The sequence below is a fragment of the Arvicanthis niloticus genome, chromosome 2 (assembly GCF_011762505.2).
Source record: "Arvicanthis niloticus isolate mArvNil1 chromosome 2, mArvNil1.pat.X, whole genome shotgun sequence".
In the NCBI taxonomy this organism is placed as follows: Eukaryota; Metazoa; Chordata; class Mammalia; order Rodentia; family Muridae; genus Arvicanthis; species Arvicanthis niloticus.
Genome location: NC_047659.1, coordinates 11,664,774 through 11,685,017, shown reverse-complemented (window position 1 = coordinate 11,685,017; position 20,244 = coordinate 11,664,774). Strand labels below are relative to the sequence as shown.

Genomic DNA, 20,244 nt, shown 5'->3' with positions numbered 1-20,244 from the left:
ACACCCAATGCATGCAGAAAGAGATGCTTTTTAGAGGCAGAAATGGCATGGGAGACCCAAGTTAAATTCTCAGCTTCATGGCTCTTGGGCTATATGAGTTCCAGAATAAACTTCATCAATAGTCCTGTTTTCTATTTCCACATCCATAACAAAGTCTTAATGTCCTAATTCAGGATTAGATTCAGTGATGTCTATAGAGCAAAGCACATAGAATCTAAAGATGAGGTGACTATAGTAAGGTCAGATGGGAGCCAGCTTGAAGAGTTCTATTAGTCCTTAAGTTATGAACGCACAGAGAAGCAATAGGGCAGGAGGGTCTCTGAGTTTAATGGGGCAGCTGTGTTGCAGCCTTGGGTCTGCTGTGCCTCTAGGGTTTTATGAGCAGGGCAGATGGGATGAGACAAGCAAGAGACAGCACAGATTATTTTTTGCCATGCAAATCAATCTGAAGGATGTTTGTGATTTCCCGATACCACAGAGGCTCGAAGGCAAATAACAAGCCTATTATTGATCAAAGCAGAAAGCCCAATACTGATATCAGAAGAATCCTGCTTTTGATTGTCATGGGACACTCCAGAGTCCCCATAAAAACAAACTCAACAAACGCCATAAGCTCAGGTCTGAGAGTAAAGCAAAGGGGCATGTGATAACCAGAAGGGGGTGGAGCTATCAGCTGACCTGGTAGGGAGCTCTGGGCATTATACACATCAGAGATTGCAGCATCAGATAAGAAAGAAAGCAGCAGAAGTCAAGGTGAAAGAATTTTTTTTTTCAGGCAGAGGCTCATACAGCCAAGGCTGGCCTTATATTTTCCATATAGCTATAGCTGGCCTTAAGCTCCCAACTCTCTGGCTTCCACTGGAAGCCATCAGAGTGTGGATATTGCACGCACATGTACCACCACACATGGCTTCTTAAAGGGGCAGGAGAGGTGTGCCACTAAGTATGGATCCTTAAGTAGGGAGAGCACTTCAAGATATGAGTACCGACTTCCCATTTTTTGATAGATAAAAACAGTAAGAAATGATTGCAACTATATAAAGAATTGAGTTGTGTTCAAAGACTAGAAACTGTACAAAAGTTTTTCAAAGGCTAAGGAAACAATTGTCACATGGAGTTTTTCTTTCTATCTCCTGTACTTTCCAAATGTCCTGTTCTCATTTTCATTTTCTTATAAGAGAGTTAGGAAAAGTCTGCAACAAGTTAACCTTCCTAACCCCTGAGCTACCAGTGCTGTGGCCGCGTATGTGGTTACTTATTTCTCAACACAGCTGCAGGTTCCAAGCACTCACTGTACTATGGAACTCTGGAATTACAGAGGAAATAATCCTATCTGCTGCACAAGAGTCTTATAAAGATTAAATTACTTTATTCATTGCAGTGTCTAGCATGAAAAAGGATTCTCATTTTGCAAGATTTCTTCAACAAGTCTTCATCTTCTGGTTATAGCAAGGCACAGAGAGCATGAGGCTGGCTGACTGGTATCTGATGATCCAGACTAACGAGCAGGAAGAGAGAAACAAGAGGCTGAGTCTTAATGATGGATAGTCTTGAGAGGAGAGACGACCAAACTATAAGAGGATGAGGCTTTGAACACTGAGCAGGAGTAAAAATGGAAGCTGTGGTCAGAGCCTTCGGGCAGAAGAGATAGAGACATGCAAGCAAATCTTCAGTGAATATAGCAACTTGGTTTCACTTATCTATGTATCAATAGCTGACATCAAGTTTTTTCCATTGGGAAAATGTATTTCACTAGGTTGGCCAATATTCATTTTCTGTATAAAGGCTAGTTTGGCTTTTATGAAGTGACAGAAGCCTGCAGCCTATATACAGATAACATTTAGTTCATACATGAAAATGCAGGAGTGTTTCAGGAAGCATCCCAGATTTTTCCTCATTTTATCTGGCATGCTCATAAAAATTCACCCTTCTTTGGAAATGCAGGGAAAAATCCTTTGCAGTGTGATGACCACAGACAAATGCTTACTGTTCGGTTTTGCTTTTACACATTATTCTGAAATGTCCAGAGCTCTCGGTACCAGGGTCCTGGTGGTTATTGTGATGGCCAATCGATATTAAGAGTCTGCTGGGCATTGGTTAGGGAGAAGCAGGAGGTTACTGAGAGGATTGTAACTCAGAAGTTGATCTCTGAAGTCAGAGGAAAAAATTAAGACTGTCAAAGTTTCTACTTCTCCAAACCCCACATAAAATGAATGGTAAGGGTGCTAAATATTATTGTAAGGTTCAAAGCACAGCAACCTCACACCACAGCAACCTCACACAGAAGTTCCCCCAGCACAGCAGCTCCAGAGAGAAAATACCTGCTAGCTGCTAGCTGCCCTCAGCTCTGGGAGCTTCTGTCTCTTCAAACCCAAGGGCCTCGAGGGTCCCCATTCTTGTTTTCATACCGTACCATGTTCCTGTACAGAGCTGTGTTGTCTTATGTGCATATGTTTATGATAATTGTATTAACATTCTTATTTGCTAATTTTATCATTTCTGTACACAGAAGTCCTGTGTATTATTCTGAATTAGACAGTCTTCCGAATAAATTTACAGAAATAGTGTGAATATGAATTCCACAAATACATACTCTATTATAAACTTTTCCTGTAGATAGTCTTTCAATCCCACTATCAGCAGGACATTTCAGAAACATAAATGTGGAATTGTCACATCTTGCATAAGGCCTTTCCGTACCTTCTACAAGAACACATCTTCCACTGTGCTTTACTGCCGTCCTTTCCAGAGCACATACCCTGGGCTCAGCCTAACTTCCTGTTAGCAGTTCTCTCCTCAGGCGATTGTCAGTCTCATCTGTGTGGGCCATCAGCCTGGAGGCACCGTGTTCTTAGACAGTCAAGCCTCATTACTGCAGGAAAGGCTTCCCTGACTGACTCTTACCCCAGTGCAGTACAGGGCTCTAGACAGAGCTCTTCTCCTCTGAGAATGGGGAGTCCCCCGTCCCCCCCCCCATCAAATACCACCTTCAAACTACCTTTATCTCCCCAACCCCCTGACACTTAAGTCACTACAGGATTAGGCAAATCCTCTCCCACTGACACCAGACAAGGTGACCCAGTTAGGGGAACATGATCTATATCAGCCTGCCTTCTTATAGAACCCAGAACCACCAGCCAGGTATGGCACCACCCACAATAGGCTGGGACCTCCCAAACTGACCACTAATTGAGACAATGTCCTACAGCTGGAACTCATGGAGACATTTCCTCAACTGAGGCTCCTTCCTCCCTGATCACTCTAGCTTGTGTCAAGTTGATACAAAACCAGCAGTACAGCATCTGTTCATGATGCTGCTTATAAGAACTTCATAGCTAAGCAGGGTGGTGCAAGCCTTTAATCCCAGTACTCAGGAGGCAGAGGCAGGAGGATCTCTGTGAACTAAAGGCCAGCCTGGTCTATAGAGCGAGTTCCATAATAGCCATGGTTGTTATGAATTGTGGAAAAAAAATGTTCCCCTCCCCCTTAGACAAAAGGAAGAAGGAGGAGGAGAGCAACTTCACTTCTTTGTACAGAACAGTTAAGGAAATGGTACAGAAGAGAGATGGCTCAGCTGATGAAGGCTAGGCTCACAACCACAACACTAAAGCACAGGAAACAAGCAGCTCTAGTTCACACCTTGACTGACAACTGCACCCTGCTCATTCCCGCCTGTGCCATGTAATAAAACAGACGGGACCTTGAGAAGTGCCTTAACTCCTAGTTCTCAGTTTCTCTATAGCAAAAACATTACTTATGACCTCCAGAACTGCCATAAGAAGTAAGACAGTAAACTAAGAGTGCTTTAGCACACAGTGGGACACACTATTTTATCTATCAACCATCGCCTAGAAGTGGGCAACTCTAGCAGTTTGTAAACTGAGTATTGGCTTGCTTTCTCTTCCACTCGGTGACTACAATGTCTGTATAACTCTTCTATCTATCGTTTAAATCAGAACATCGGGGGCTGGAAAGATGGTTCAGCATTTAAGAGCTACTTTCCCAGAGACCTGGGTCTCTGCTCTAGCACCCACTTGGCAGCTCACAACTGTCTACAACTCTAGTCCCAGGAGATCTGATACCCTCTTCTGGCCTTTGTGGGCACCAGGCATGCAAATGGTATGCCAAATGGTATGGTAGGCAAAATACCCATACACATAAAATTAAAATTAAAAATGGTGAAAATGGTGGGGGTTCTAGTGAGAGAGAGGAAAGGAGGTAAGTACAAAGGAAGGGCGTAAAAGGACAGTAAGGGTCTCTGAAGATGTCCTAAGGAACCATTCTATTAACCATCTACCTAAAGGCTCCTTTCTATACTTAAATTACTATATATAGATAGGTTTGGCTTAAATAAAATGTTCATGCTGTCCACTTTACTAAACCAGCATAATCCCTCACTCCTCATCAAGGAAACTTCTCTTTCCAACAAATAGAGACTGGATGCAGAAAACTACAACCAATCAAAATGCAGAGTTGGGGAGCTCAGTCCCAACAGATACACCTTCACCTCCTGCATCTAAGGCTCAGAGACCACTGATGAAGAGGAGACTGTTAAGAGCCAGAGGAACAGGAATTCTGCTGTGAGACTGTCAGAATGTCAGAAGCTACTACACTCAGAAAGTCCCAATGATTGCTAAACAAAAGCAATGCCAACAGATATGGCAAAGTGGGTGAGGCTAGGGGATAGGACGCTACACAAAGAGCTACAGGTCTCTAAAAAACGCTGAAAGCAGAATAGTCTTCCCCATGGAAGTGTGTACCAACTGCTTATCTAATAGCCAACGGTCACCCCTGAAAAAAAAAACAAGTAACATTATATGGACTGAGAAGGTTGTTCTTATGTATTTAAGAATATACAGACACAACGACAATAAAGAAAAAAGAGACCATGAATTTGAAAGAGAGCAAGTGGCGGAGGGGTGGTGGTGGTATAAAGGAGCATTTAGAAGGAGAAAAGGGAAGGGAGAAATGAAGCCATTATATTAAAATCTCAAACAATAATTTTATAAAACTAAATAATAATAACAATAAATAATAAAACCACAAACAAACAAACAAATGAAGCAGGGAGATCTCACCAGGATGGCAGTTACTGGTGAGCAAAGGACTCTGAGAGGCAGAAGCTTGCTTCCGCAGACTCTTGGAGAAAGCCTCCCTTGCATGGCAGGGCTGAGCCATTTGTGTAGATCTGAAGGTTTCCGTGCATGTGCTTCCATCTGCTTCACATATCACTTACTGCATGGTGCTCTGGACTGGGGTACAAGCTCACAGAGACACCATGCAGACTTCAGCTCACACCTGTGCTGCGGCTCTTCAGACTTCCCTGGGATGCTCCTTCAGTAAGCCATGCCTCCATTTGCCCCAGCTCTGAACCTCTATGTTTTCTGACAGGTCCTCAGTGGCCACTCCAAATTTCTGAGTGAAGGGACAACATTCCTCTTGCTTCCTCTCCATTTTACCCTTCCTCTATATCTAGGGCCTACGGTTCCAAAAACATCTGATGAAGGAATGGAAGGTGGTAAAGTCTTTAAGCATCAGTGGCTGCCAAAGATGAGCAGGGGAGATATATAGGTGATCCACAGGGCTCTGGAGATTAAGCAGGATATCAAGAGATGAAGGTAGAAAGGCATATCTGACTAGAGAATAGTACACACAAGGAACTGTTGCCAGTTTAAATGGGAAGCCTTAACATGCACAGGAATGCATGGGAGGGCAAAGGCTCTTAACCAAGGAACATAGAGTGGAGGCAGTGATCTAGAAAGTCGAGGAGAGTAGACTGAGGTGTGAACTCAGAGGAGACAGATAAGAGGTGTAACCTGCCTAATACCGCCATACACTTATGAGCTATCAGAGTACCACACACGATGAAATCACTTGTAATGAGAGAGTGCTAACTCACAGTCCTGTGTGAATGACTACTAGAAAATTGTAGGCTATGGATTTTCTCATCTTTTTTTTTTAAAACAACTGTTATTGTATACACTACATTTTACACACAAGAACACTATACTGTTTGAAACCTAAGTAACACATACAAGATCAGCCTGCTGTAGTAACACTAGATTTAAAAACAAGGCCATGGTTCTGTATTTTAACACTTATTTTTTAAAAGTTTTTTTTTTTTTTTTTTTTTTTTTTTTAAATGTGAGTACACTGTCACTGTCTTCAGACACACCAGAAGAGGGCACTGGATCTCATTACAGATGGTGGTGAGCCACCATGTGGTTGCTGGGAATTGAACTCAGGACCTCTGTAAGAGCAGTCAGTGCTCTTAACCTCTGAGCCAACCCTCCAGCCCTGTATTTTATACTTTTAACTACTATATTGAACTCTGACAAAGAGAAGAGACAAAGATGCTAGCATGTTTCAGAGTGTCTATGGAAAAATGAGGATGTTTGATGCTTAATGAGATAAGGTCTTTAACTATACAAAATCACCAACTCTCCTCAAGGGCTGCAGATAACTGACATTAAGACTAGTAACATAGGTCTACCATAGGATGGGAATCTGCACTGCCTGGCTAGACCTGCTTGGTATGTTCAGCACTGTTCAATTACAAGCTGTAAGTGGCTACTATGCATTTCTCAAATGGCATGTCTGAGTGGATATTAAATTGCAAATAGACACCACATATTAAAAATTTACAACCACAACAAGATTTATAAGTGTGTTGTATGTGTAAAAATTTTTATAATGGTGACAGATTTTGTGTTTTGTGTGTGTGTGTGTGTGGGGGGTATAGTTGTCTTTTTAAAGACAGGGTGTCAGGTAGCTTGGTCTGCAACTCCGTATGACATCAAGAATGACTCTGAACTGATACGAGTCTTCTACCTCCCATAAGCTAGGATCACAGGCTTGTGCCCTCACGCCCTGTTTTATGGCGTGCTAGAGTTGATCCTCAGGGCTCCCTACATGTTAGGCAAGCATGCTTCCAATAGAGACAAACCTCTACACTCCCATCCCAATGATGAAATGATTCTATTTTGAACAAAATAAAATGCATTACATAAAATTTAAGTTCATCTTTTGCTAATTTTAAAAATGTAATGACCAGAAAATTTGAAATTACAAACGTGCCTTCTGCTTTCAGCTTCATTTTTACTTCTGAACAGTGTGACTCTGCAGCCTGGTGCCGGCCTCCACTGCTGAGCATGGTGGTAATCTGCAAAGGCACTGCCACTGCACACCCTAAGAATAGTTAAAGTCCAAATGCCAACTGCACTGAATGCTGGGGAAACTGTAGGCAACACAACTCTAGCTGCTCACTGATAGGAAGGCTGAAGCCCAGAAGTCTTCTAAGAGACAGCTAGCTGACCGGATCTTATCACACAGGTTTACCTGACCATGCAACCCAGGCACTGCGCTCCTAAGTACTTGCCCAAATGAGATGAAAGCTCACATGCACACAAAACTGGCATGGGAACATGTAAAACAGCTTTCTACATAATGGTCAAAAAATTCAGAAGGAAGAGATAATCTTCAATGGAAACACAAAAGAGGAAAAGCAGTGTATTCTGCTATAAAGAGAAATGGACAGCTGGGCATGGGCACACCTGTGGTGTCAGCACTCAGGAGATTGAGGCTTGAGGGAATGCTTGAGCTCACCTACAAAGTATAAAGAGATCTTGGAGAGGAGCTTTAGTCTGTGTCTCTTAATCCATAAACCAAATAGTCAAAACCCAAGGCAACTTGGAGAGATTTTTTTTTCCCCTCAAAATGATGGACTACATATAAAGAAATTACAATAAGGCCCCTGAATCTAAACAAAACTTTTTAAGGCACAAAATTCAATAAATGTGAATAATGAAGTCTAAATTGTACAATCTGGTCTTGTAGACAGACTTAAGTAATTTCAGTTAGTGTCTTCCCACTGTTTCTCTCAGGATCAGTCTATCAAAATCGGGAGGAAATCAAGCTAAATATCATAGTCAGATCTTACCCAACAGTTAACACAAGAAAGAATAAAAAAGCCAAGAATCCCAGCCAACTTCTCCATTCCTTTCCTGGGGCAAGTTGTATGCTGCAGTTTTCATAGCGCAGGGCACTTGAACAATACTCGTGTATAAATGGTTTTCTTGACAATCAAACCAAAATTGGAGGAAAGTTCTTACAAGCACCTAGCAATTTGGTCCCTGTGAATGAAGTGTTCTTCCAAAGACTGGCCCAGTGGGAAAGACCAAATCAGGATCTATTCCAGAGCATCAACACTAACAGGATAAAGAAAATCCTTCCCACACCACCCCACAGGAAGGGATTTCTGAGATTTATTTTACAGACTGGCTTACATCAAAAAGGACTAAGGCCAGGCAATGGTGGCACACACCTTTAATCCCAGCACTTGGGAGGCAGAGGCAGGCGGATTTATGAGTTTGAGGCTAGCCTGGTCTACAGAGTGAGTTCCAGGACAAGCCAGGGCTACAGAGAGAAACCCTGCCTCGAAAAACCAAAATCCAACAATAACAAAAAAAAAAAAAAAAGAAGAAGAAGACTAAGAATCCAGACGAAATGCAAACTTCTGAAAGACCTGTGGCTTAACTTGATAATTCAAAATGCACTAGTGGTTGGGAGTGGGGGTAGGGATAGGGGTGAGGGTGATGCAGTGTGTGACTATTGAAATGTCAGCAAGCCAAGCTCGACCAAGGACATTGACAAAAAGCTGATCATCTATTTGACCCTTCAGTTCAGTTTTCTTTATTTAAAAAAAAAATCGTTTAGTTTTCATTTTGGGGAAAAAAAAGGAGCCTCTTCTTACCAACTATGAAAAAAAAATAAATAAAGATGCTAAATCATTTTAGATTACCAAATGAAATATATATAACTTAAAATATAAAAAAATTAATTAAGTGTATTTTACCACAATTCTCTAAATATGTATGCCAGGAAGGTTTTCAGGAATGCTAGCCTGGATGACCAGTTTTTGAAATTTGTTCAAATTAAAGTTTGAATTTAAAAGGTTTTTCTTTTAATTTGTGGTAAGACAAACAGACATTTTAAAGTTCTCTTATTTGAGCATGTTGCATCAGTATGAAAACCACAGTGTGTGGCCATTGTGTTATTTAATCAGTGAATTGAGGGGCTGCTAAAAGTGCATGTTTGGGGCGGGAGAGATGGCTCAGCAGTTAAGAACACCAATCGCTCTTCCAGAGATCCTGAGTTCAATTCCCAGCAACCACATGGTGGCTCAACAACCATTTGTACTGGAATCTGATGCCTTTTCTGGTGTGTCTGAGGATAGACACAGTGTACTAATAAAAATCTTTAAAAGGAAAAAAAAAGGTAGAAGCTTTTAAGTCCAGTATTCTGTATAGTTAATAGCTTCAATATACCAAGTGTTCTGATCTTGTGTATTGTCCCAGTACATTTTCTGTTTTTTTTTTTTTTTCTTAAATAACATATTGTGACTTCTTATGTGCTTCAAACTATCTCTGCCAACTCCTGACTGTCCTTACAAATTTTCCCTGGTCCACAGTATTCTTTCTTTGCTTCTTTTTCTTTTTTTGTTTTGTTTTCTTGGGTTTTTGTTTTTGTATTTTTGTTTTTTCAAGACAGGGTTTCTCTCTCACTCTGTAGACCAGGCTGGCCTCGAACTCAGAAATCCGCCTGCCTCTGCCTCCCAAGTGCTGGGATTAAAGGTGTGCGCCACCACCGCCCGGCATGTTTTCTTGGTTTTTTGAGACACGGTTTCTCTGTGTAGCCTTGGCTGCCCTAGAACTCACTCCGACTAGTATTCTTTCATTTAATGCTTTTATTTTGCATTTTAAAATCAGTATATAAACCAATGGATTTCTCTATGCACTTTCACAATACTTTGTTCTGTTGATCCTCTTGTCTGGCTCCTTCCCCTGGCTGACAGGTTCTGGCAGGAGCTGTACTGAGGGGCCTATTTCAGAAGGGCATCATCAAGGCCATGGTGTTTTCTTTCTTTGTTGCATGATGCTAGGTAAGCACAGTAAGAATTATTACAGTACCTAGTTGGGTTATTCCTCATTTTGGTATGAGTTTGAGGGTAGCCTGGTCTACAGAGCAAGTTCCAGGACAACAATAGATGTTGCACAGAGAAACTGAAAAAACAAAAAGAAAACCAAAACAAACTCCTTCTACTGTCTGACTCATCTCTGGCGCCTGTGGATGGGAAGGAACAAGTAGAAGGAGTGCAGGACAGATTTGGGATTTAGAAGGAAAAGGAGGAAAATCTAAACTTCATGCCACTTTATATTAGAGAGAGCATCATAACAAAAATTTACTTTAAATCGAATTTCATATTGTGTGTGTGTGTGTGTGTAAAATAGATGAGTCTCTGTTGGCATTTCCCTGATTAACAATACATCTGAATAAACTTATCCTTTTTGTGTATGTTTTTGAGACGGAGCCTAACACTAAGGCCTTACTATGTAGTCTAGGCTAGCCTGAAGTTTGAAATGATTTTCCTGCCATTCTTGCCAGATGCCAGGAGCACGTGTACCACCATACTAGGCCCTTTGCTTCTTTATTTTCTTCTTTGTGCTTTGTCTACCTGATACGTTTAACTTTCTCTGACTATTTAGAAGACTGTAGGTACTTTTCTGCTTTTAGTGGCATTTATGTGCATGTGTGTGTGCTGTACTTGTGGAGGACAGAGGTCAACATCTGGTATCTTCCTCTACAAATCTACCTTGTGGGGGCCTCTCACTGAACTGACTAGGCTTACTAGCCAGCAAGACTCTGATCTTTCTGTTTCTACCATCTAGCACCCAGGAAAAAGCTGGGTACAGTAGTGTGTGCATGAAAGCCCAGCTCTGGGTAGGCAGAGTCAAACAAAGACACCTGAGGTTTGCTGGCCAATCGGCCCAGACTAAATTAATTGGTGAACTCTAGGCTAATAAGAGACAGTTTCAAAACACAAGCTGGACAACTCTAGCTTCCACATTCACTTGTGTAGGAGTGCATGATGCACACACATACACACATACCACAATTTCACCTAATGTTCTTCAAGAAGAACCATTAATAAAAAATAATGTATTCTAACATGTAATATATTTATGTTATTTTAAAACTGAAAAATGTTTCAAATATGTCTAAGTTAGAGTTAGTTCTATTATAGAAAATACTGATAGATATAACATAAATGAATTTTTGATGTCCTCTATAGTTTTTAAAAGAAAAGGTTCAAAGTATAAAGATCAAAAAGTCAAAGCACCATCTGAAGTGAAGGGATGTGCACAGTGTGATATATGGTCTCTGTCAAGGGATGAAGTGGGTAATCAGGAAGCTGGGTTCACAGCTGTTCCTCGGCACTCTGGAGGTAGAGCAAGGTCTTCTGGCACCTGATGCAATGGATGGAGTTGGCTGTGCGTGCGCCCGTACTTGCTGTACAGAAGGCTGGGTGCCTTCTTTGCAACTTTGCAGTTCTTACTTTTCCTATACCCATGCTGCCCTCCAACATGGCAGCAATATGTGCTGGCATCAGTGAACATCTACTTCTGCTGCCTGACACATTGAAAGTGGATTTTTGCTGCTGTTATGCTTTTTTAAAAAGCACTGTTCTTTATAATCATTTAAAATTTTCATTTTTAAATGATTATAAACTCTCAAGAAGGAAAAACATTTCCTCTGAATCTTTTATGTAGCATTCCCCACTCATGTAATTATAGTCTAATATCAAGACCAAGGAAATTGACATGTGCATAACACTTGTAACAAGACTACAAATCTCACTCCGTGTCTGCCAGCATGTGTGTGTGTGTGTGTCTGCTTGCGTGAGGATAACAAAGGTCTTTTATACCATTTCCTCCCAAACACTGTCTCTGTCTCCATCTTCTGAATGTGCTGTCTCTGTTCTTTTGTCACTTTGAATATGTGACATAAGGAAATCACACGAGATGCAACCTTCCCAAAGAATCATGTCTGTCAGCTTCAGCGGCCATATCAGACAGTATCTTCAAGGTTTCAGGTCAGGTACTACTCCCTTCCTTGTTCCTCATTTCTCCTTCACACTAAGAAGGGTCTACATCTCAGCACCTTCTGAGGAATAGCTAAGGCTCCCTACCCTTGGTCTGAGCCTAGTGAGTATCTCAGTTGGAATAGCTCTCTATTGCCACAAGAGCAAAAGAGGTGATCTCTACATCCAAACTTACTCAGGGAATCAGAAGGCAGTGTCAGAAAGAGCTCAAAAGTCACTAGGCATGTGGTGCACATCTGTAATCCCAGCACTCAGGAGGCTGTGGCAGAAAACTCCTGAGTCTGAGGCTGGCCTACTCTTTTTTCACCCCAATATTTACTTATTTTTATGTATATGAGTGATCTGTCTTCACATACTGGAATAGGGAATCAGATCCTATTACAGATGGTTGAGAGACACCATGTGGGTGCTGGGGTTTGAATTTGGGTCCTCTGGAAGAACAATCAGTAATCTTAACTATTGAGCCATCTCTCCAGACCCTTTCATGTCACTCTTATACACATGAATTCATTTTCTTGTGTCCATATCTGGAAACCTATACATTTTTTCTGCAAGTAGGACCCCAGGGAGGTCTCTGAGCTAGATTAGTGTGAAAGTCTGGTCCTCCAGCTAGTGCCTAGAGAGACTGACATGCCTAGAGTGCAGCTTTGGTGGCTAGGAAACCACTAGGAACTAGAGCAAGCGAGCAAAAAAAGGATTACTTGAGCTTTGGTTCCCGTCCTTCACTCGTGTACTGCCAACAGATGAGCCCGATGAGGTCCTGCACTCTGGCGCTGGCCATGGTCACCACGGTCATTGGCAGTAGTCTGTCCTGGCTGGAGTGCAGCGGGAGGTAGACGTCGATCTTCTTAGTTGCAGTTGTACCCACATGACCCTGTGAACAGAGCACACGCATCAGAGTAAAACACACAGCTGTGCTCTTGCAGGCAGTAAGGATGCTAGCACAGCCATTTCTCACACAGACCTGCTCTGAGCCTAGACAGTCTCGAGGGGATCAAAGTCTACATTCAGGAAGGCGAATGGGTATTCCTAGAGGAACAAGTATGAGTGTGAGCACAGTTGGTGTTTGGTGTTGGTCTGGGTTTATTATCAACTCTCTATCCTTGGAGGTACTAACAGATCCTGCCATCAGCTGCCTTCCCTGGTAATAGCCATGTCTCTCCTGGAGAGGTTAAAGAGAAGGCATTCACACTGAGACAAGAACTTGTCTATATACCTCAGAGATTTCAGGAACTAATTCCATCGAGCGGCGCACCTGCTTACTCAGTGTCACACAGCTCAAGAGTGCTTGGTCGGCCACCACTGCTCATCCTACTCTACTCCATGCACTCCCAGCTCAGCCGTCTTCTCTGCACTCTCCTTTCTGCTTTCTGGAGCGCCAGTACTACACACACGTCCAAGCTGCTCTGTAAACATTCTACTTCTGAGCCTTGAGCAAAAGCTGCTGTCTGAGGAGTGCAGGCCTCCTCTACCATTCCCTTAAAACAGGACTGCTTTGTTATTTTTAACTCTTCCTTCCCCTAGGTTCTCCTTCTCCTATTTCTCATCTCTTTCCTCTCTAACTCCCAAGTTGCTCTGCTGCCTACAGTGGCTTCCAATTCATGATCCTCGCGCCTAAGCTGCAGCACAAGCGCACACTGCCATGTCTGGCTCTTCAGTCACTGTTTTCATAATCCCCAGATCCTCAAGGTCAGGAGGCCAAGTAAGTAGTGTTGTCCCCTCTAACATTTCCAAACTTTTACTTCCTCTTTTCCTCAAAACTTCCTGTTCCAGTGAGTTCCAAACCATCCAACTCTAGCTCTGGTATCCCCTCCTGTTCTGGTTTATGGGGCTCTGGGCCACTGCAGCTTTGTCTTTTTCCTTTAGCTACTTTGTGTGGGTTCTGCACACAAAATAAAACACGCTACAAGCCATCCCCCTTTCTCACCAGAGACTAGACTTTGGTCTTTTTGGCTTGCAGTCTTCCTCACTCAAAAACATGTTCAGAACATCATAAGGAGAAACGTGCAGAGACGGTTCAGTTTATATTGGTGCCCTTAACTGCCCCGCATCACCTCCTATCCCAAGTCTCGGCAGCTGTCACCTCACTGCAGCAAGTGGCACCACCACTGCACCAGCTGCTCATGTCCCAGATCCTTTTTCTTCCTACTGTCTATTTGCTAGCAAGTTCAAGGACATGTACTGTAAAACCGTGTTTCAATGGCAGAATGGTCTTTGCAGCGAATGGCAGTAGGATGGCCAGAGAGCAGCATGCAGAAGAATGGACTTGCATTCCTACCTCACAGCACATACGAACATAAACTCTAAGAGTAAAACCATAACACTCATAGTAGGATACGTCTTCATGACCTGAATTAAGCACTGATTTCTTTAAGCAACAAAAAAACAAATCAGTTTATCAATATTTTAAAAATGTATTCTCCAAAGAATATTGTTAAAAAGGTGATACACAGAAGGATAAGGAATGTTTACCATCAAGGACATGCTAAAACTCTCACGATGCAACAGAAAAGATAATCCTATTAAGATATTGGCAAAGGATTTGAGTAGACATTTCTCTGAAGAAAAAAAATACAAGTGACCAATAAATACATGAAAGGACACTCCACACCAACTATCATAATGCAAGTCCCAGCCACACAGAAGGTGCTAAGTTGCCACTGTGCAAAGGTTGTTACGATACAATTGCATGTGCACGTAAGCATGTACACTTCCCCCGCATGCACACTAGTAGAGTGTCCCTCTTCTCTAAGCACATCCTGGATTGGTTTGCAGTATGAGTGAGGGACACGACACTAAAAGCCATCATATTACAAGCCTCTTCTCATTTCTCTAGTGAGTGAATAACAACAAATAAAGTCCAAACTCACACAACACTATCACCCAATGCCAACTCGCCTGGCTGCCCATCAGGGTTTAGCTACCTTGGCCTGGAAGTGCTCCTGGGGTGTGTGTGGGGGCACACATCTGTGGATACCCTGTCTGCATGTCTTGCTTTGAAGACCCCACTGGGCACTACTCAGGAGATCTAGAAGGCTCTTCTTCATCACCTGTCATCCTTTAATGCTTGCTCTTGGCCACAACACTAAGTTGCTCTGGGCTTCTGTTCCTCACATGTAAAATGATAATGATAAGACTCTCTTGAGGACTGATGCTGAAGCCTCGGCTCCTGGCTCCTACTCACAGCTCCTTCACTGATGGCATGAAAGAACGGAGCCCTTCTCAGTTACTCTCTCACAGGTACCTGCTCATTCCCTTTGTACCCCTTAACAATTTAGCATTATGCCTTTATTTCTGTTCATCTTTAGTGCATGCTCTTCCCACCAAATTGGTAATAGTGTCTCTTTGCTTCTTGCTCCATACACCATGCCTAGCAGTGTGCCTGGCAGCTGAAGACCCCCCTCCTCAAAAAAGAATCTGATAGCCAAGGCATGCTGTTCTGTTGACCCAGCTAATTGGTAGGATTCTTAAGCCCAAGAATTTGAGGTCTACCTGGCTGGCATGGCGGAACTTTATCCTTACACTAAATGCCAAATGAACAAATAAAACACCGTTGAACGTCCTAAATGCATACTTTTGAGGAACTCAATAAATCTTCATTTCTTTTCTCCCTCTTGCCTTTTTTTCATGTGTCTGTTTCTGATCATACCGGAAAACATAGAGATTTAGCCAATCACATGGCTTCACTTTATAATTCTAGCATTCTAAGAGTCCAAACCTGAATAAGTAGGTAAGATAAAGTTGGTTTCAAAAGTACTTTACATAAATGTTACTTCTCTCTCAATCCAATAACTAACATTAGGCCAAGTGATGGTCCCCAAGTCTAAAGGTATCAAGTGAGTAAGAAAGTCAATTCTCTACAATATTCCTGTCTTTTTCATAGGCACAGCTTTGAATGCTTTTGTATGCTTTTTGCAAAGAAATAATAACAGCAGTAGTTATTATTGCTGGCTTCTCCAGCAAGCATGTTGACACCGAGGCAGGCTGAGGGTGAACTAATCACAGAGGAACCTCCCTAGAGAGCTGTGATAGCTAGTCTTGGTTGTCAACTTAACTGCAGCTGGAACCTCAAGCTAAAACCCAAACTGCCTGGTATACCTTTCAGGGACTTTCTTTTTCTGTTTTGTGTTTTCGAGACACAGAGTTTCTCTTTGTAGCCCTGGCTGTCCTAGAACTAGTGAGTGCTGGGATTAAACTGTGTACCACCAGAGTCTGGCTGAAGGATTCTTCTTAGTTGAATTCTGAGGTGGGAAGACTCACCTTAAACCTGGGCTATTGCAGGTGGCAGTCCACATAAAAGGCATGGAAAATAGAAGCCTTGCTCTTGGCCAGCTTGCTCTCATTCCTGCTGGCAAGTCTATCCCCTTGTTGCAGAGCCAGATTGCAAAGACTGAAAACAAGCCACTCTCCAGGAATCCTCCTAGGCTCAAGCAGCAGGCTGGGACTGCTGAGACATCCAGTGTCGTGGACTGAACAACAACTCGATTCTTGGCTTTTCCACTGGGACAAAGCCACTGTTGACTGTCCTGACCACAGCCTATAAACCACTCTAATAAATCCCTTTACACGCGCACGTGCACACACACACACGTGCTCTTCTCTTTCGCCACCCTACTGCTTTCCCTTTTTACCCTCACTTATTCCTGCTGCTACTGCTGTGGAATGGTAGCCGAGAGATCACAGACAGGGCTGACATAGCAAGACATGGAAACCTCGGGGCAAGGCAACGAGAATCTGCTTCACAAACTGCAATGTGCTTCCTAAGTGCAGAGCAGCTTACTAGATGCTTCTGATTTCGGATCCATTCTGATCTCATGAACATGGGGCCTAAAGAGATAGCACACAAGCTCTAAAGAGAACACTGACAATTCTAGTAGAACAGACATTTGTTTAGTGCTTTGGCTCTCACTTATTTCTCAGCTTAACTCTACCTTTATATTCCAGCGGAGAGAAGTAAGGCTTCCAACAATACAGTGTCCTGCTCACAGTTCCAAAGCCACATGGAAGAACCACAACAGCTCAACCTGAGCCACGGTGAGATGACTCCAAAACCACTGTTCTGAATATCCAACTCCTTCACCCCCCTAGTCAGTCCAAGTGCCACTAACCCCGCTTTCTGCAGCTCGCCTTCTCTCTCCCTCTGTCCTCATAAACACAACAAAGGATTCATGTTAAGAGCCTCCTACAGAAAGATCTAGATCTGAGGGAGAATTTAAATACACAGAGACTCCAAGGACTTCCTCTGATCCTAACCGCAGGACAGTCACTGGTAGGAGACCCTGGCAGGTGTTAATGGTATATCCTATGGTCTCTTAACCCTGCTCATTTCATATGAAATCAGAAAAAAACACAGAGATGCTTAGTAAATGAGTGAAGCACTTTATCATTTCAATTTTCTACTTCTATCTTGGGAAAGTGCCTTACAAACCCTGACATTATCTACTTTAATGAGAAGGCTCTTCTGAGAAGCTCCAGGTGGTGGCAGTGCACTTGATCCGAGAGTCCCTGTGTTGCAAGATTTAGAGAAAATCATCTAAAACAGAAAACAATCCATCAACATAATAGAAAGTAATTAACTTATAAAAAAATAAGGTGACCAAAGGATTAAAAGTATTCATCACACGTGAAGAAAGCAATATTCCAGAGGCCTAACATCCAAGTATTAAAAAGCAACTAACAATAAACAAAGATCGTGTCACACAGCTTTACTGCACAGCAATTTATATGCTCCCCAATACAGGACTGGGGAGATAAAGCCATAATTAGAGCACCAGAGAGGGCTTCACAGGGACAAGGTTCAACTGTATCTCTCTCCCCTCTCATGCATTCAACAAATACCCACTGTACAAATACCCACGCTGAGACCTGAAGATCAAGTCTAATAAGCATGGTGTGGAGAAGACCCTCAGCAGTCTCCTGGCCTGCTAGGGAGTGAACACTAAGAAGGAAAAGATAAAGGCTGCCAAGAAAGCCCAGAGGCGGTCGGTCACACTGGAAGGGGTTGAAGAGGCATCTTGGGAAAGCCTTCATGCTCCCTGACAGAGAACCATGAGGCCAGAGAAGCTGCTCACTCCATTTACAACAGCACAACAGAGGCAGGGCAGTGGTTCCTTCTGAGACATGGTGATTTTATGAGTGATTTTAATATTTTGCTTTGTATTTTCTATAATGAATACTATGTTTCCAATTAGGAACAAGAGACTGTAATTATAAACAATAACAGCAACAAGAAGGAGATGAAGAGAGCAAGGGTAACTACCACTCAAGGCTTAAGGGCATTCGGTAGAGAGAGCAGCTCCATGTTGGAAATGCAGCTCATGGTAAGGCACCAAGCACACATAGTACGTGAGAGGGGCTACAGCACCATGGTAGCACTTCCCCAGCATAGAGAAGGCCCAGAGTTAAGTAACTTTCATTAAAGAAAAATAAAAAGCAACAAATCCAGTAGGTGAGATACCTCAGCAGGTAAAGCACTTGCTGCCAGACCTGAGGACCCACGGCCCACAGAACAGAGTAGATTACCTGAAAGTGTCCAGGTAAGATCTAAATATTAAACTTAAACTTAATTCTAAATGATGACTTATAGTCAGTCAGCACACGTGAAGCTAGCCACAGGCTGAGGCAACAGAAGAGGGCTTCCTCCGCCAGTGTCCTCTGGATCAGCTCCTATCACCTGCTCCAACTACTGGCCCTGACACATCTCTCAAACCTTTCTCCTGTCCTGTGGCACTGGCCCAGATGAGTCCAAGCATCCTCTCAGTCACTCTGGAACATCAGTGTTCCCAGTGTCAAAAAACAGATCACACCAGTCAGAAACCTGCTGTTCCCATCACTGGGTGCTAACATTTCTGCCTCGGCATAGCAGCTAATAACCTGGACAACCAGCACCAATGCCTCACTGCTACTCAATACACAGAACAATTCAGAACACAGACTTGCAGTCATCTGCATCCAGATTTGAATCCTGGCTCTGACAGCTGCCCTTAGACACTGAGCACATAACTGTACCTCTCAGAACTTCCACTTTCTTCCTGGGACAGGCAAATACAAGGTGTATATCTCATACACATCAGACCCACACATACTCACTGAGCGAGGAATGCAGGCTTTCCTCTGCCCTTCAATTCAAATGTCTCCTCTTCCAAGAAGGAGAAAGCCCAAAATCACTGCTTCGCCCCTACTTCCCAGCACCTTGCTTCTCACAACCTTACAGTTCACTGTTTTCTATCTCTCCCTTCCTCTTCTCTCATTTACAGTGAATTACAGAACACAACAACCGTATCCCGTCCACTTGTGCATGCTCCTTCGGCCTAAAGTACAGCAGAGGTTTAGGGTTAGCTTTGCCAAGCCAAAAAACCTCCTCAGGTCTCTCACTTCTTTCTTATCCTTGTAACTGACTGCCTCTGTTACTGCAGGCCACTCTCTTCTCTGAAATGCCTCCTGCACATGTAACACAGGACCTGACATACAGCAAGTAAGGAATAATGATTTAAAACACTTCATTACCCTGCAACTTACAGAGCTGAACATTTTTAACATCCCACTATTGTAAGCTGTATTCTCTGAAGCATTCTTTGATAAAAAAAAATATGTACACATTCTATGTGTATATTACTGGGTCAAGGGATATGAGTCTTTGTAGCTTATGGAAATGTGTTTTCAAGCCTATCAAGAGAATATCAACATTATGAACCATATATGGCATCTAATTAATAATCTAATAATTAGCTTTTCCAATCTAAAAATATAAAGCTTAAAAACAATTTATCACACAGAATGTAAATAGGAACTAACTGGAACGTACAGTAGTGGACATGATAATGGATTGGTCCATTTAGACAATGTGACTCATTAACTAAAACAGTATGGAGCTTAGATATATACATATATAGCTTACATTATCTACTGCCTATAATAAAACCACTTTAAAGTTTCCAAAATAGAGGAAGCAGAAAGAACAGATGCTGCTCAATTTCAAATAATCATTTTTTAAAAATAATTTTATATTAAACTAGGTGTGCACACACTTTTAATTCCAGCACTAAGGAGGCAGAGGCAGGCAGATGGCTTCAAGCTCAAGGCCAGCCTGGTCTACAGAGAGAACCTGCTTCAAAAACAAAAACAAACAAAAAACCCAAAACAAAAGAAGACAACAAAACCCTGTGTGTGTGTGTGTTTCTGCCTGTATGTATATCTGTGCACCACATGTGTGCCTAATGTCTGAGGTGAAGAAGGTATTGGATCCCCTCAAACTGGCGTTAGAAACAATTGTGAGCCACCATGTGGGTACCTGGAATCAAACC

At 42.5% G+C, this 20,244-nt stretch overlaps 1 protein-coding gene across 13 annotated transcripts in view; it reads right to left on the bottom strand.

The window, feature by feature from the left end:
* The window catches only part of Mapkap1 (MAPK associated protein 1), a 206,516-nt gene that overhangs the window by 108,379 nt on the left and 77,893 nt on the right, over positions 1-20,244 (bottom strand). For all 13 annotated transcript variants that reach the window (XM_076928551.1, XM_034494897.2, XM_034494902.3 and 10 more), the window contains one exon: positions 12,643-12,815. In XM_076928551.1, coding sequence (XP_076784666.1) covers positions 12,643-12,815 — 173 coding nt within the window. The remainder of the gene's footprint in view (positions 1-12,642; positions 12,816-20,244) is intronic.